This window comes from Mobula hypostoma, chromosome 1, assembly GCF_963921235.1.
Source record: "Mobula hypostoma chromosome 1, sMobHyp1.1, whole genome shotgun sequence".
NCBI classification, from domain to species: domain Eukaryota; kingdom Metazoa; phylum Chordata; class Chondrichthyes; order Myliobatiformes; family Myliobatidae; genus Mobula; species Mobula hypostoma.
In genome coordinates this window covers 214,877,948-214,894,537 of record NC_086097.1, presented here as the reverse complement: position 1 = coordinate 214,894,537, position 16,590 = coordinate 214,877,948, and the positions used below count along the sequence as shown (strand labels likewise).

The following is a 16,590-nucleotide window of genomic DNA, read 5'->3' as shown; positions in this document are numbered from 1 at the left end:
TTCTTATTTCCCAAGTAGTGCAGACATGTAGTGAACTTAACCATATGTAAAATACTCAAGTATAAAATGTAGTAGATTACGAAAGTGAATTTTCAAATCTGCTTTAGTTACTTTGAAATTTGTTTGAAACTTATTATGGACCAACCCACTTGTAATAAGCTTGCAGCATTTTATTACAGATCTGTGCTCCATTCAGATTCCTCATGAAGAAACTTAGCATCTCAATGTGCTTAATTCCTTAGCACTGTTTAAGGTGAGTCTGAGTCAGGGTGGAACTGCGCAGTCTACATTCTGGTAATGCAGTGTGCATAACTTTAAAAAAGAATGTGTTGATCTTAATGTTTTTAACACGCGCTTAGATGCTGTTCTCCAATTTTGAGAAATCGTGAGCTACGGATTCCTGCAAGTCACTGAAATACTACACTTACCAAGATGGCTTCCAGAATAATTTCCTCTGACCTTCAGCAGCAGAACTCTGGTGCTTGTTTCTGATATCTGGTGTCAGGTATAACATAACATGATTACTTTGGCTCTGTCTTCACTAAGGAGGACATAAATAATCTTCCAGAAATAGTAGGGGACAGAGGGTCCAGTGAGATGGAGGAACTGAGCGAAATACATGTTAGTAGGGAAGTGGTGTTAGATAAATTGAAGGGTTTAAAGGCAGGTAAATCCCCAGGGCCAGATGGTCTGCATCCCAGAGTGCTTAAGAAAGTAGCTCAAGAAATAGTGGATGTATTAGTAATAATTTTTCAAACTCGTTAGATTCTGGACTAGTTCCTGAGGATTGGAGGGTGGCTAATGTAACCCCACTTTTTAAAAAAGGAGGGAGAGAGAAACCGGGGAATTATAGACCGGTTAGCCTAATGTCGGTGGTGGGGAAACTGCTGGAGTCAGTTATCAAAGATGCGATAACAGCACATTTGGAAAGCGGTGAAATGATCGGACAAAGTCAGCATGGATTTGTGAAAGGAAAATCATGTCTGACGAATCTCATAGAATTTTTTGAGGATGTAACTAGTAGAGTGGATAGGGGAGAACCAGTGGATGTGGTATATTTGGATTTTCAAAAGGCTTTTGACAAGGTCCCACACAGGAGATTAGTGTGCAAACTTAAAGCACACGGTATTGGGGGTAAGGTATTGATGTGGATAGAGAATTGGTTGGCAGACAGGAAGCAAAGAGTGGGAATAAATGGGACCTTTTCAGAATGGCAGGCAGTGACCAGTGGGGTACCACAAGGCTCAGTGCTGGGACCCCAGTTATTTACAATATATATTAATGACTTGGATGAGGGAATTAAATGCAGCATCTCCAAGTTTGCGGATGACACGAAGCTGGGCGGCAGTGTTAGCTGTGAGGAGGATGCTAAGAGGATGCAGGGTGACTTGGATAGGTTGGGTGAGTGGGCAAATTCATGGCAGATGCAATTTAATGTGGATAAATGTGAAGTTATCCACTTTGGTGGCAAAAATAGGAAAACAGATTATTATCTGAATGGTGGCCGATTAGGAAAAGGGGAGGTGCAACGAGACCTGGGTGTCATTATACACCAGTCATTGAAAGTGGGCATGCAGGTACAGCAGGCGTTGAAAATGGCGAATGGTATGCTGGCATTTATAGCGAAAGGATTTGAGTACAGGAGCAGGGAGGTACTACTGCAGTTGTACAAGGCCTTGGTGAGACCACACCTGGAGTATTGTGTGCAGTTTTGGTCCCCTAATCTGAGGAAAGACATCCTTGCCATAGAGGGAGTACAAAGAAGGTTCACCAGATTGATTCCTGGGATGGCAGGACTTTCATATGAAGAAAGACTGGATGAACTGGGCTTGTACTCGTTGGAATTTAGAAGATTGAGGGGGGATCTAATTGAAACGTATAAAATCCTAAAGGGATTGGACAGGCTAGATGCAGGAAGATTGTTCCCGATGTTGGGGAAGTCCAGAATGAGGGGTCACAGTTTGAGGATAAAGGGGAAGCCTTTTAGGACCGAGATTAGGAAAAACTTCTTCACACAGAGAGTGGTGAATCTGTGGAATTCTCTGCCACAGGAAACAGTTGAGGCCAGTTCACTGGCTATATTTAAGAGGGAGTTAGATATGGCCCTTGTGGCTACGGGGATCAGGGTGTATGGAGGGAAGGCTGGTGCAGGGTTCTGAGTTGGATGATCAGCCATGATCATAATAAATGGCGGTGCAGGCTCGAAGGGCCGAATGGCCTACTCCTGCACCTATTTTCTATGTTTCGATGTTTCTATGATGTGCTGTTTAATAGTTGACAAAAACGTAATTAGAACATTGATAGGGGGATTTTGGTATTTATTGGTTTATTGTCCCAAGAATGTATTTGGTGGATTTTGTGTTTGCTGCATGTTGACTCCTCTCCAGTGCTTTGCAATTGTCTTTGTAGATTATGTGTGTTTGAGAAACAAACAGGAACCAGGGGATCAATGCTATTCAGTGCACCACAAGCTTTATGCTGGATTGAGGTCCTAATTTTCAAACTTTAATTTCCTAGGAAGGCCACTGGAGGCACTGCTGTCTCTATTAGCTGAGAGGTGGCTCCTAATATATGAAAATTAGTCCACATTTTCCAGGTTGCACTTGCTATTGTAGGGGATTGGTGCTGTATTTGCAGGGCAGCTGATAAAAGGCTCATATCTCCCAGTGTTTCAGTGGATGAATTAGCAATGACTTGAAGCAACCCTTGAGGTGCTGGTGGAACTCAGCGAGTCGAGCAGTACCTACGGAGGAAAATGGACAGTTGATGTTTTGGGTTAAAAACCTATACTTGCATTGAGAGATGCTGCCTGACTTGCTGAGCTCCCATAGTATCTCGTGTCTTCTCATCCAGATTCCATCATCTAGTGTCTTGTGTCTCTACAATGACTTGAAATTTAGCTATGCCAGCATCATCTGTGCCTGCAACTTGGAGTGAATTTGGAAAGAAAACAGCAGCTTAAGTGATCTTTGTAATCGGTACTCAACAAACTGAGTTTGAGTACATTTGGTTCGTGTGAGCACCAGAGCAAAGGGAACTATCTGGCCGAAGAGCACAAGGTTCCCCATAGATTAATTTAGTAATCAAGATACAAAAAAAAGGAATACTTACAAGTTGGTTGTAATCCAATGTATAGTTTAATCATTTTCAGCTGACGAGTATTTGCCATCCATATGAGTTTTTACAAGGTACCCAAGTGATGGGCTTTCTACATAAGTAAAAATTGTTTACATAAAATACTATCAACAAACACCTCAATACACTTACTGTGCATATATGTACAAGTTTTTTTTCTCAAAAAAAATGTTATGCACAATGTGCTTTGTTCATCAGTACTATGCAGTAGGTCCGGTATCCAAAGAACACCAATAACATACATGTATTAGCAACATTTGAAATAAATAGGATCTTTGCAGTTTCCTTTGAACCCAAAATAATTGCAGTCAATTATTAAACATATTTTTAGTTCCTCCCCCACTTGCCTTTGCTGCAGATGGCTACAGGGAAAATGCAATGAATTTATTTGAGCATGGTGCACAGTGAGGAGTGTTGCCCAGGAACCTTGTCTAGTAAGAATAGTTCAACAGCATCAAACAGGAAGAACATTATGAAATTGAGAGTTAAACTTTGCTTAGGTTGTTCCAATCCTGACAGAGGAGCAGAAAATTGTTGTGTTTACAAGATATTTGAGAAGGACTTGGCAACAGATGTGCTTGATCAGAATTTTGAGGCCGTCTCTGTTTAGATATTTTGTTATAAAAATGTGCCCTTGATATTGCTGAAAGCAAAACACCTCTGGTTCAAATATCTCCACAAATAGGTTTGCTGAGGATTTTAGTCAGCTTTCCCTCTTTGTGTATATTTTTATTCTCTAGGTGCTTTTGACTTCTGGCAACAAATTTTATGATGGTGGCTGAGGTCTCCATTTTGAAATTTATTCTGAGTATGGTTAATATTGTTGCCCAGCTGTTGGAGGATAGGAGCAATCCCGAAGATGGGAAGAGGAGAAGGCAAAAATAGCTCAGTGAGTAGACAGCTATTTCAACAATGTATTGAATGAGCATATCTTGTACCTCAAAACAATAAAAGACCAACAGTTCAGATGATTTTGCTCAGTAAAGACGATCTGATCAAAATGTATTACCAGTGGAAACCACAATCAATCATTGTTATCTTTGTATTTTATGCATGGCGCTCTGGCTGCTTGGATAGCTGACATCTCATTGTGTGCACCTTCGTGATAGCAGGATGGCACTACGTGCTGCATATTCTCAGAGGAAGAGCAGAGTTATGACTTTGCTAACATTGCAAGCTGCCCATAGACTACAACTCAGGATCACCTGAGTATATTATTTTTTTCAGAAGTTTGAGATAATCTTCCTGAATGCAAAGTTTGTTTGTAACCACACAGCACACCATGCAAGTCTGCACCTACTGCTCCTTTTATTCTGCCTCGGTGTCAATGGTTACCGCTTCCAAATGTAATTCATAATCTCTGAAGTTGTCAAAGGCATAATGTTGGCAAACAATGCAAATTGCAGTGGTTCCAGAAATTGGGTTATTGATGAATATGCAGCCTTGATTATTTGAGGAGTTACGCAGTACATCTCTTACCTAGCTTATTGTTTGGCCACATGCTAAATAAAAACATTGGAAAGTGTAGGCTATTCAGTTCACCGAACCACCGTCACCATTCGATAAGGTCATAGTGAATCCAATTCTGACCTCGGCCTGACTTTCCCACTCGGTCCTCATACTCCCAACTCCTTTGTAGCTTAAATGTCTGTCAAATTATTCACACACCTAGCACCCACAAATCCCTGTGTTGGATACTTTTAAATATTCATGACCTTGAGAAAAGAAATTTCTTCACATCTCTATTTGAAGTGGGCAATACTCCTTCATTCTAAGAGTATACTTCTTAGTTCTGTATATGTCCACTGGTAGAAATAACCAATCAGCATCTACCTAGTCCACCTTTTGTTTCACCCAGGTTACCTCATTCTTCTGTGATCTAATAAGTATAGGCCAACACAAACCCATTGTTGACTACTTCATACCAAGCATGTCATTCCTTAAATATAGGACAGAAGTAGTCACCAGTTACTACAAAGTTGCATCAAAATTTCTCAACTGTTATACAGCATTCAACCTCTGTCAAGGACAATATTCCACTATCATTCTTAATCGTTTTGTGACCTACATGGAAATTTTGTGCCTAAAACCCTTCTGATCTCACATTTCTTTTACAATGTTCTTCACTGAAGACAAGAAAACAATTCTGGTTGAGTTGACTGTGCCGTGGGAGGAGGGATGGGAAGAGGCCCACGAGAGAAAGGCCTTGAAGTACCAGCCCTTACTGCAGGAGTATAAAGACAAGGGATGGCGGGCATGGTTGTTCCCTGTGGAGATCGGCTGCAGAGGTTTCCCAGCCAAATCAGCATGGCAGTTGTCAGATCTGGGCCTGGACGAAAGGAGCAAAAAACAAGCAGCTCGTAGGATGGGGGAAGAGGCAGAATGAGCCTCTTGTTGGATTTGGAGTAGGCAAGAGGAGGGGAGCTGGACGCCAGGAGCAGATGGGCAGTGATTTGGCCACCACCGCCGGCCCACCAACTGGAGAGTGTCGTGGTTAAGGGACAAAACAGTCGGTGAAGGTTGGGAACCACCTGATGACATCTGCTCCTGGCTGAAGGCTATGGTTACCTTATAAGGTAACTGGAGAATGCACCCTAACAGGTGTATGTAACAAGCACAGTCTTGCATTTTTCATATTCAACTCCATTTTGTGACTTCTGGCCCACTCATTTCACCTAACTGTCCTTTTGCAATCTTTGTGTCTTCCTTGTGATGCATTAACTGTTCTATGCTATCCTTTGCATCAAAAGTGGAAGAAGAGGAGAAGATGGAGGAGCACTATTGACCTTTGTAGGGAGTTTGGAGTGATGCAAGAGCATTGCACCTGAATTATCTACCATTCATTAGCTGTACTTACCACCCTTAGATATTGGTTGTTAAGACAATGTTTATGAGTACCTTTATAGTGGCACTGATTACACACGGTTCTTTTACTTTCATAGATTCAGTAGACACATCATTTTGTAAGAGAGATGGCTGAATGCCTATAGATTAACACCCATGTTTCTTCTAAGGCAACTTCCTGGGCTGAAGGATGACTTGATTTTTCTCCACATCTGTGACGGATGAAGGACCCAATGTGAGACATGCAAGTTCACCCCAAATGTGGTGGGAAATGTTTGTTGATCGGTAGCATAGGAAGCAGTGTGGTTTTTCCAGTCTCCTCATCGGGCTTTTGACCACTCTGGACAACGATAGTCGAATACAATCCTGAATAAACAGATGTCCATAGGTAACCCACCCCCAACCACCCACTTGCTCCACTTTAGGCATGATGGAATTCCTAGTCTCCCACATTTAGAAGTCTGTGGTGTTTTAATTTAATTATTATGTGTTCCAGTTAAAGGCTTTGAAAGTGACTTTTAGTAGGCTCTGAGACCAGGATTTTTAAAACTGTCAAGTGCCTTTAAGAATATCAGTGTTGTAAATTGGATCTGGCAGTTAGGATAATACAACCATGTCACATGCTGCACTCAGCAGAAGACTTACAAGATCCTCAACTACATCAGAGAGAAATGCAGCAATAATGAGAATGAAAGGATTCCTTTAATCGCCTACTCTATAATGCATAAATAGCCTAAAAGATATCTTTCACATAAAATGCAACATTCACAAGACTACAAAATACTGGGGTGCTAACATTATCTTACAAATATGTTAAGAATTAATAATTCATAAATTCATAAAAAAGTGTTTTATACAAGTTGAAAACAGAATCATTTAAATATTCTACAGAGAAACTGTTGCTACTGTCAAAGGACTGATTCATTCTCAGCACAAATCCAGCAATGCTTTCTTTTTGCACAGTGCGGTTTTACCTGAAAGAAATCACTTTACCAAATTCACTGTCTGCTACAGTGTACATACTTTAACTAGACGCTCCATACAAGATACCATTATTGTACAGCAAAGGACAAAAAAACAGTCATAACTAGAACCAAGTATTTCATTCTCTACTTGGATTTGTCTAAAATTAGTCCTTGAATTGAGTTTTGGTCAGAAATTAATGATGCGGGAGTACCTGCCCACATCTGATATTACATATAACCTTTTCTTTTCCTCTGATCTGTAGTTTGAAATATATCATTGCCAGAGGCCTCTGCATCGACGGTCATCTGTTATCGGTCATTTACTTCGACCTGCAATAGAAGCAAAACCTTCAGTAATATCACCTTTGGACATTTTAAACTATATAAACCTGGAAAGCATTAACCTTTCCAGCATATCAGAAAAGTTATCTGACTGCATGGTGCAGTCAACTTACACATAATAAGTATGATGGTGCATCAACTCACACATCTTATTACAAATCCCTGAATGGATTGTCAGATGCTTTAATTGATAACTACAATATATGGTGCAACCATACACACAACACCAATTGAAATATTAAATGATCCTGAATGAACTGACCTCATCTCAGCAATCAGCAACGTTCTTGCAAATATGGGTATGAATGAGCATATCTTGTACCTCAAAATGATAAAGACCAACAGTTCAGATGATCTTGTTCAATAAAGGTGATCCGATCAAAATGCATTACCAGTGGAAACCACTATCAATCATTGTTATCTTTGTATTTTATGCCATGGCACTCTGGCTGCTTGGATAGCTGACATCTCATTGTGTGCACCTTAGTGATAGCAGGATGGCACTACGTATTCTCATATTAATCTTTTTTGTGATAGATGTCCGGGGCAGATAGCCTCTTTAACTCATATGTTTTGGTCTTGTCCTACTCTGGAAACTTTTTGGAGAGACATTTTTAATATTATCTCCAAGGTATTGAATATAGATATCTCTCCTCACCCTATTACTGCTATCTTTGGACTACCTAAAATTTCCAGTAATCTTTCTCCTTCAGCCCGTAGAATGATTGCATTTCTTACTTTAATGGCGAAAAGATGTATCTTACAACATTGGAAAGAGCTTAATGCTCCAACTACCTTTTTTTGGTTTTCTCAGATGATATTATGCTTGAATTTGGAGAAAATTAGAAGCAATCTTTATGACTCCTCATTTAAATTTGAACAGACCTGGAGATCTTTTATTCAATATTTTCACTTAACGTAATATATACCCTTCTTGTTTTTTTTACTGTTTTTAATGGAGGTCGGGATTGAGGACGTGATTTTAAGTTTTTTAACTCTGTTTGGTTTCAAGTTAGCCCATTGCTTTGCTTTGCTTTTAGTTAGTTGCACGGTGGGTTTTTTTTGGAAGGGTTTTTTTCCTTTTCTCTATTGATATATATATAAAAATTAGTATACTATTAGGTTACCTTGGTACATTATGTTTAAATTACATTGTATAATTTTTTTTGTATTAATATTTCCTGTAATTTTATTATATTCTAACAGTGTATTAGTGCCTATATGGCTTACCTTTTTGTATACTTATTCAATAAAAAGATTTAAAAAGAAAGAAAGAAAGGATGGCACTACGTGCTGCATATTCTCAGAGGAAGAGCAGAGTTATGACTTTGCTAACATTGCAAGCTGCCCATAGACTACAACTCAGGATCACCTGAGTATATTATTTTTTCAGAAGTTTGAGATAATCTTCCTGAATGCAAAAGCACACCATGCAAGTCTGCACCTACTGCTCCTTTTATTCTGCCTCAGTGTCAATGGTTACCTTTTCCAAATGTAATTCATGATTTCTGAAGTTGTCAAAGGCTTAATGTTGGAAAACAATGCAAATTCACAAGATCACAAGACAAAGGAGCAGAAGTATCCCCCGAGATAGATTCTTAGAACAGCTTGTACAGAGAGAACACAATTCTAGACTTAGTGTTGTGCAATGAACCGGATTTGATCAGGGACCTCGAGGTAAAGGAGCCATTAGGAGGTAGTGACCACAATATGATAAGTTTTAATCTACAATTTGAGAGGGAGAAGGGAAACTCGGAAGTGTCAGTATTACTGTTGAACAAAGGGAACTATGGTGCTATGAGGGAGGAGCCAAAGTTCAATGGAACAATACCCTAGCAGGGATGACAGTGGAACAGCAATGGCAAGTGTTTCTGGGAATAATGCGGAAGGTGCAGGATCAGTTCATTCCAAAGAGGAAGAAAGATCCTAAGGGGAATATGGGGAGGCTGTGGCTGACAAGGGAAATAATGGACAGTATAAAAATAAAAGAGAAGTATAACATAGCAATGACGAGTGGGAAGCTGGAAGATTGGGAAACTTTTAAAGAGCAACGGAAGGTAACTAAAAAGGCAATATGTGGAGAAAAAATGAGGTATGAAGGTAAACTAGCCAAGAATATAAAGGAGGATAGTAAAAGCTTGTTTAGGTATGTGAAAAGGAAAAAAATAGTTAAGACCAAAATTTGGCCCTTGAAGACAGAAACGGGTGAATTTATTATGGGGAACAAGGAAATGGCAGATGAGTTGAACAGGTACTTTGGATCTGTCTTCACCAGGGAAGACACAAACAATTTCCCAGATATAATAGTGGCCAAAGGACCTAGGGTAATGGATGAACTGAAAGAAATTTATATTAGGCAGGAAATGGTGTTGGATAGACTGTTGGGTCTGAAGGCTGATAAGTTCCCGGGACCTGATGGTCTGCATCCCAGTGTACTTAAAGGAAGTGGCTTTAGAAATCGTCGATGCATTGGTAATCATTTTCCAATGTTCTATAGATTCAGGGTCAGTTCCTGTGGATTGGAGGGTGGCTAATGTTGTCCCTCTCTTCAAGAAGGGAGGAAGAGAGAAAACAGGGAATTATAGACCGGTTAGCTTGACATCGGTGGTGGGAAAGATGCTGGAGTCAATTATAAAAGATGAAATTACGACAGATCTGGATTGCAGTAACAGGATCAGTCCGAGTCAGCATGGATTTACGAAGGGGAAATCATGCTTGACTAATCTTCTGGAATTTTTTGAGGATGTAACTATGAAAATGGATAAGGGACAGCCAGTGGATGTAGTGTACCTGGACTTTCAGAAAGCCTTTGATAAAATCCCACATAGGAGATTAGTGGGCAAAATTAGGGCACATGGTATTGGGGGCAGAGTACTGACATGGATTGAAAATTGGCTAGTTGACAGAAAACAAAGAGTAGCGATTAACAGGTCCCTTTCAGAATGGCAGGCGGTGACCACTGGGGTACTGCAGGGATCAGTGCTGGGACCGCAGCTGTTTACAATATATGCTAATGATTTAGATGAGGGAATTAAAAGTAACATTAGCAAATTTGCCGATGACAAAGCTGGGTGGCAGTGTGAAATGTGAGGAGAATGTTAAGAGAATGCAGGGTGACCTGGACAGGCTGGGTGAGTGGGCAGGTGCAGTTTAATGTGGATTAATGTGAGGTTATCCACTTTGGTGGTAAGAACAGGAAGGTAGATTATTATCTAAATGGAGTCAAGTTAGGAAAAGGAGAAGTACAATGAGATCTAGGTGTTCTTGAACATCAGTCACTGAAAGCAAGCATGTAAGTACAGCAGGCAGTGAAGAAAGCTAATGGCATGCTGGCCTTCATAACAAGGGGAATTAAGTATAAGAACAAAGAGGTCCTTCTGCAGCTGTACAGGGCCCTGGTGAGACCACACCTGGAGTATTGTGTGCAGTTTTGGTCTCCAAATTTGAGGAAGGACATTCTTGCTATTGAGGGAGTGCAGCGTAGGTTCACAAGGTTAATTCACGGGATGGCGGGACTGTCGTATGTTGAAAGATTGGAGTGACTGGGCTTGTATACTCTGGAATTTAGAAGGCTGAGAGGGGATCTTATTGAAACATATAAGATTATTAAGGGATTGGACACGCTGGAGGCAGGAAGCATGTTCCCGCTGATGGGTGAGTCCAGAACCAGAGGCCACAGTTTAAGAATAAGGGGTAGGCCATTTAGAATGGAGTTGAGGAAAAACTCTTTCACCCAGAGAGTGCTGGATATATGGAATGCTCTGCCCCAGAAGGCTGTGGAGGCCAAGTCTCTGGATGCTTTCAAGAGATGGATAGAGCTCTTAAAGAATAGTGGAATCAAAGGTTATGGGGATAAGGCAGGAACTGGATACTGATTATGGATGATCAGCCATGTTCACAGTGAATGGCAGTGCTGTCTCGCAGGGCCAAATAGCCTACTCCTGCACCCATTGTCTATAAGTAAGCCATTTGGCCCATCGAGTCTGCTCCGCCACTCCACCATGAGCTAAAGTATTCTCCCATCTAGTTCCAATTTCTGGCTTTTCCCCTATATCCCTTGATACCCTGACTAATTAGATACCTATCAATCTCCTCCTTAAACACCCTCAATGATCAGGCCTCCACAGCCGTATGTGGCAATGAGTTCCATAAATCCATGACCCTCTGGCTAAAATAATCTCTCCTCATCTCTATTTTAAATGGGTACCCTCTAATCCTAAGATTGTGGCCTCTTGTCCTGGACTCACCCACCAAGGAAAACAGCCTTTCCACATCTACTCTGTCCAACCCTTTCAACATTCAAAATGTTTCTATGAGAGCCCCCCTCATTCTTCTGTACTCTAATGAATACAGTCCAAGAGCCGACAAACGCTCCTCATTTGTTAGTCCCTGCATTCCAGGAATCATCCCCTTAAATCTTCTCTGAACTCTCTCCAACATCAGTCCATCCCTTCTAAGATAGGGGGCCCAAAACTGCACACAGTATTCCAAATGAGGTCTCACCAGTGCCCCATAGAGCCTCATCAACACCTCCTTACTCTTATACACTATTCCTCTTGAAATGAATGCCAACAGTGCATTCGCTTTCCTTACTGCAGATCCAACCTGGTGGTTAACCTTTAGGGTATCCTGCACGAGGGCCCCCAAGTCCCTTTGCACTTCCGATTTTTGAATTTTCTCCGCATCTAAATAATAATTTGCGTGATTATTTCTTCTTCCAAAATATACAACCGTACATTTCTCAAGCTTTGCCCACTCTCCTAAACTGACCAAGTCTCTCTGCATCCTTTCCGTTTCTTCAAAACTTCCTGCTCCTCCACCCATCTTGGTGTCATCCGCAAACTTAACCACAAAACTATTTAATCCATAATCTAAATCATCGATATACGTTGTAAAAAGAAGTGGCCCCAACACCGACCCCTGCAGAACAGCACTAGTAACCGGCAACCAATCAGAATAGGATCCCTTTATTACCACCCTTTGTTTTCTGCCTATCAGCCAATGCTCCACCCATTCCAATATCTTTATTGTAATTCCATGGGCTCTCATCTTATTAAGCAGCCTCTTATGCGGCACCTTATCGAAGGCCTTTTGAAAATCCAAATACACAACATCCACAGCCTCTCCCCTGTCAATCATATTTGAGATTACCTCAAAAAGTTCCAATAGGTTGGTGAGGCAGGATCTTCCCTTCATGAAACCATGCTGGCTTGGGCCCATCTTGTCATGCACCTCAAGGTATTTCATAACCTCGTCCTTGAGGATCGACTCCAATAACTTTCCAACTACCGATGTCAGACTAATAGGTATGTAATTTTCTTTTTGCTGCTTCCCTCCTTTCTTAAACAGCGGAACTACATTTGCGACCTTCCAGTCCTCCAGAACCATGCCAGAGTCTATTGATTCCTGGAAGATCATTGCCAATGCCTCCACAATCTCCAAAGCCCCTCCCTCAGAACCCATGGGTGCACCTCATCCGGTCTGGGAGACCTATCTATTCTTAATCCATTTAGCTTCCCAAGCTAATCTCTAGTAATCTTGACTGTACCTAATTCTGTTCCCTGAGACCTCTGGCTGTCAGGTATGTTGCTAATGTCTTCCACCGTGAAGACTGATGAAAAATACTCATTTAGTTCCTCTGTCATCTCTTTGTTATCCATTATAATTTCTCCAGCATCCTTTTCAATCGGTTCTATATCTACCTGTGTCACTCTTTTACTCTTCATATATTTCAAAAAACTCTTAGTATCCTTTTTTATGTTCATTGCCAACTTCCTTTCATAATTCATCTTTTCTTTCCTAATGATTTTCTTAGTTTCCTTCTGTAAGAGTTTTTAAAAGTCATCCAGTCCTCAGTTTTCCCACTAATTTTTGCTTCCTTGTACACCAACTTTTTTGCTTTTATTTTAGCTTTAACCTCTCTCATTAGCCACATTTGTGCCATTTTCCCATTCATGATTTTCTTTTTTCTTGGAATATATTTTTCCTGCACTTTCCTTATTTCTTGTAGGAATTTCATCCAATTCTGCTCTACTGTCCCTCCATCTAGCTTACTTTTCCAATTGATTTGGGCCAGTTCCTCTCTTATACCACTGTAATTTCCTTTGTTCCACTGAAATATCGATACACCTGATATCAGCTTCTCCTTTTCAAATCTGAAACTGAACTCAATCATATTATGACCATTACTTCCAAGGGGTTCCATTACCTCCAGCTCCCTAATCACCTCAGGTTCATTACACAGCACCCAATCCAAAACAGCCGGTCCCCTGGTGGGCTTATGGACAAGCTGCTCCAAAAAGCCATCCCGTAGGCATTCTACAAACTCCCTCTCCTGAGATCCAGTACCTTCCTAACTTTCCCAATCCACTTTCATATTAAAATCCTCTATAATTATCTTGACATTTTCCTTCTGACATGCTTTTTCTATTTCCAGCTGTAACTTGTAGTCCACATCCGGCTGCTGTTTGACAGCCTGTATATAACTACTATTAGTGTCTTTTTACCCTTGCCATTTCTTAGCTCGACCCATAAGGATTCTACCTCTTCTGATCCTACGTCCCTTCTTTCCAGTGATTTGATATTGTTGCTACCATCAGGGCCACCCCACCCCCTTTGCCTACCTTCCTATCTTTCCTATACACTGTGTATCCTTGGACATTCAGCTCCCAATCACATCCATCATTTAGCCATGACTTGGTGATGGCCACAATGTCATATCTTTTAACCTGTAGCTGTACAACAAGGTCATCCACTTTATTTCTAATGCTGCGTGCATTTAAGTACAGTACATTTAGATCCCTATCTGTTACCGATTTTGCTATATTTCTATCGCACAGCAAATTATCCTGTCTGTTCTCTTGCCTGTCCTTCTTGCCATCTTTGCTGCACAGTATCTTTGACTTATTTCTTTTTTCCTCTTCCATGACCCTAACACCCTGGTTTCCTTACCCCTGCCAACTTAGTTTAAACCCTCCCTAACAGCTATATTAAACAACCCGCCAGATATTAGTACCCTTTGAGTTCAGGTGTAACACATTGTTTTTGTATAAGTCATAACTCCCCCAAAATAGATCCCAATGATCCAAGAATTTGAAGCCCCGCCCCTGCACCAGTTACTTAGCCACATATTCATCTGCTTAATTCTGCTATTCTTACCTTCATTAGCGCGTGGTTTAGGCAGTAATCCTGAGATTATTACTCTGGAGGTCCGGCTTTACTTCCTAGCTCCCAGTAATCTTCCTTCAGGACCTCCTCTCTTTTTCTGCCTATGTCATTGGTACCAACATGTACCAAGACTTCTGGCTGCTCGCCCTCTCTCCTCAGAATACTCTGGACCCGATCTGAGACATCCCTGGCATCAGGGAGGCAACACACTATCCAGGTATCCTTGTCCGGCTCGCAGAATCTCTTGTCTGTTCCCCTCACTATGGAATCCCCTATAAGTACTGCATTTCTCCTTGCTCTCTTAATCATGGCACTGGGCAGAATGCCACAATCCCATTCACTGTGGTCTTCCTCTGTCAGGTCAACCTCTCTAACAGTATCTAAAATGATATATCAATTTCTAAGGGGGACTGTCACAGAGGTGCTGTACACTATCTCTCTATAGGTATTATCAATCACCTCCTCACTTTCCCTAATTAGCTGAAGGTCATCAAGTTGCAGCTTCAGATCCCTAACATGGTCCTTAAGGATCCTCATCTCAATGCACCTGGTGCAGATGTAATCCTTCGGGAGGCTGGGAGTTTCCCAGGGTCCCCACATCGGGCACTCCAAGCACAACACTAATCCTAGACAAACACCTCTAAAGCTACTGTTATTACTAAATAAATAAACCTGTAACTTACCCCTTTGCTATGAGACTCAACGGTCGCAGGAAGCCTCTCCCTGTTTCCGCTTAAGCCCGTTGAGCCAAAGCCCTCTCACTCTGCATCCTCTCACTCTGCTGTGAGTGGTTCCACAATTTTGCAGTGGTTCCAAAAATTGTGTCATTGATGAACATGCAGCCTTGATTATTTGAGAAGTTACGCAGTACATCTCTTACCTACCTTCCTATTGTTTGGCCACACGCTAAATGAAAAGTGTAGGCCATTCAGTTCACTAAACCACCATCACCATTCGATAAGGTCATAGTGAATCCAATTCTGACCTCGGCCTAACTTTCCCACTCAGTCCTCATACTCCTGACTCCTTTGTGGTTTAAATGTCTGTCAAATTATTCAAATACCTAGCACCCACAACTCCCTGTGTTGGAGACTTCTAAACATTCATGACCTTGAGAAAAGAAATTCCTTCACATCTCCATTTGAACTGGGTGATACTCCTTCATTCTAAAAGTATACTTCTTAGTTCTGTGTAAGTCCACTGGTAGAAATAACCAATCAGCATCCACTGAGTCCAACTTTTGTTTCAGTCAGGTCACCTCATGTTTTTCTGTGATGTGATAAGTATAGATCCAACCCAAACCCACTGTTGAAACAATGTTTCAATGTTTCAGAGGTAACTCATTAATACTACTGAAGGGGCAATGTAAATAAAAATATTTTTGTACAATCATGAGTGAGGGTATTTACGCATGCTTTGCAAGAGAGAATAATGCTATACCTGTGCAAATCCCCACAGCATCTGGCGACCCTGTGATCTCTGTCTTTGAGACCTTACAGCGTACCTGGCCGAGTATTGAAAACCTGTGCCAACCAAGAGGCTAGTGTATTCTTGGACATCTTCAATCTCTCACTGCTGTAGATTGAGGTTCCCACTTGCTTCAAAAGGGCAACAATTATTCCAGTACCCAGGAAAAGCAGGGTGAGCTGTCTCAATGACTATTGCCCTGTAACACACACATCTACAGCAACGAAGTGCTTTCAGAGGATATATATGGCTAGAATTGACTCCAGTCTGAGCAAGCTGCTGTGATTCGGCCATCAACAGTTCTACAGCGGGCATAATCTCACTGGCTCTCTCTCTCACTTTTGCAGCACCTAGAAGATTGCAAGACATATGCAAGGCTACTGTTCATTGATACATCTCAGCATTCATCATTCCCTCAGTACTAATAAGCAAGCTTCAAAATCTGTGACTCTATCTCCCTCTGCAACCAGATCCTTGACCTTCTTATTGGGAAACCACAGTCAGTGCTGATCAGCAATAGTATTTTCTCCTTGCTGTCAACATAGTCGCACCTCAAGGATGCACGCTCAGTCCACTGTTCTACTCTCCCTCTCTCTCTCTGTTCATGACTGTGTGGCTTGGTGCAGCTGAAATGCTATCTACAAATGTCCTGATGACACCACAGTTATTG

General features: G+C 41.3%; 1 protein-coding gene across 2 annotated transcripts in view; it reads right to left on the bottom strand.

Annotated features, from left to right (window-relative positions):
• Nucleotides 1-6,418: 6,418 nt before the first annotated feature.
• LOC134343099 (sodium/potassium-transporting ATPase subunit beta-1-interacting protein 3) overlaps nucleotides 6,419-16,590 on the bottom strand; it is a 523,347-nt gene continuing 513,175 nt past the window's right edge. For both annotated transcript variants that reach the window (XM_063041993.1, XM_063041989.1), the window contains exon 6: nucleotides 6,419-7,274. Coding sequence is in view for 1 of the 2 variants with exons in the window: in XM_063041989.1 (XP_062898059.1) it covers nucleotides 7,261-7,274 (14 nt within the window). In the remaining variant the exon portion in view is untranslated. The remainder of the gene's footprint in view (nucleotides 7,275-16,590) is intronic.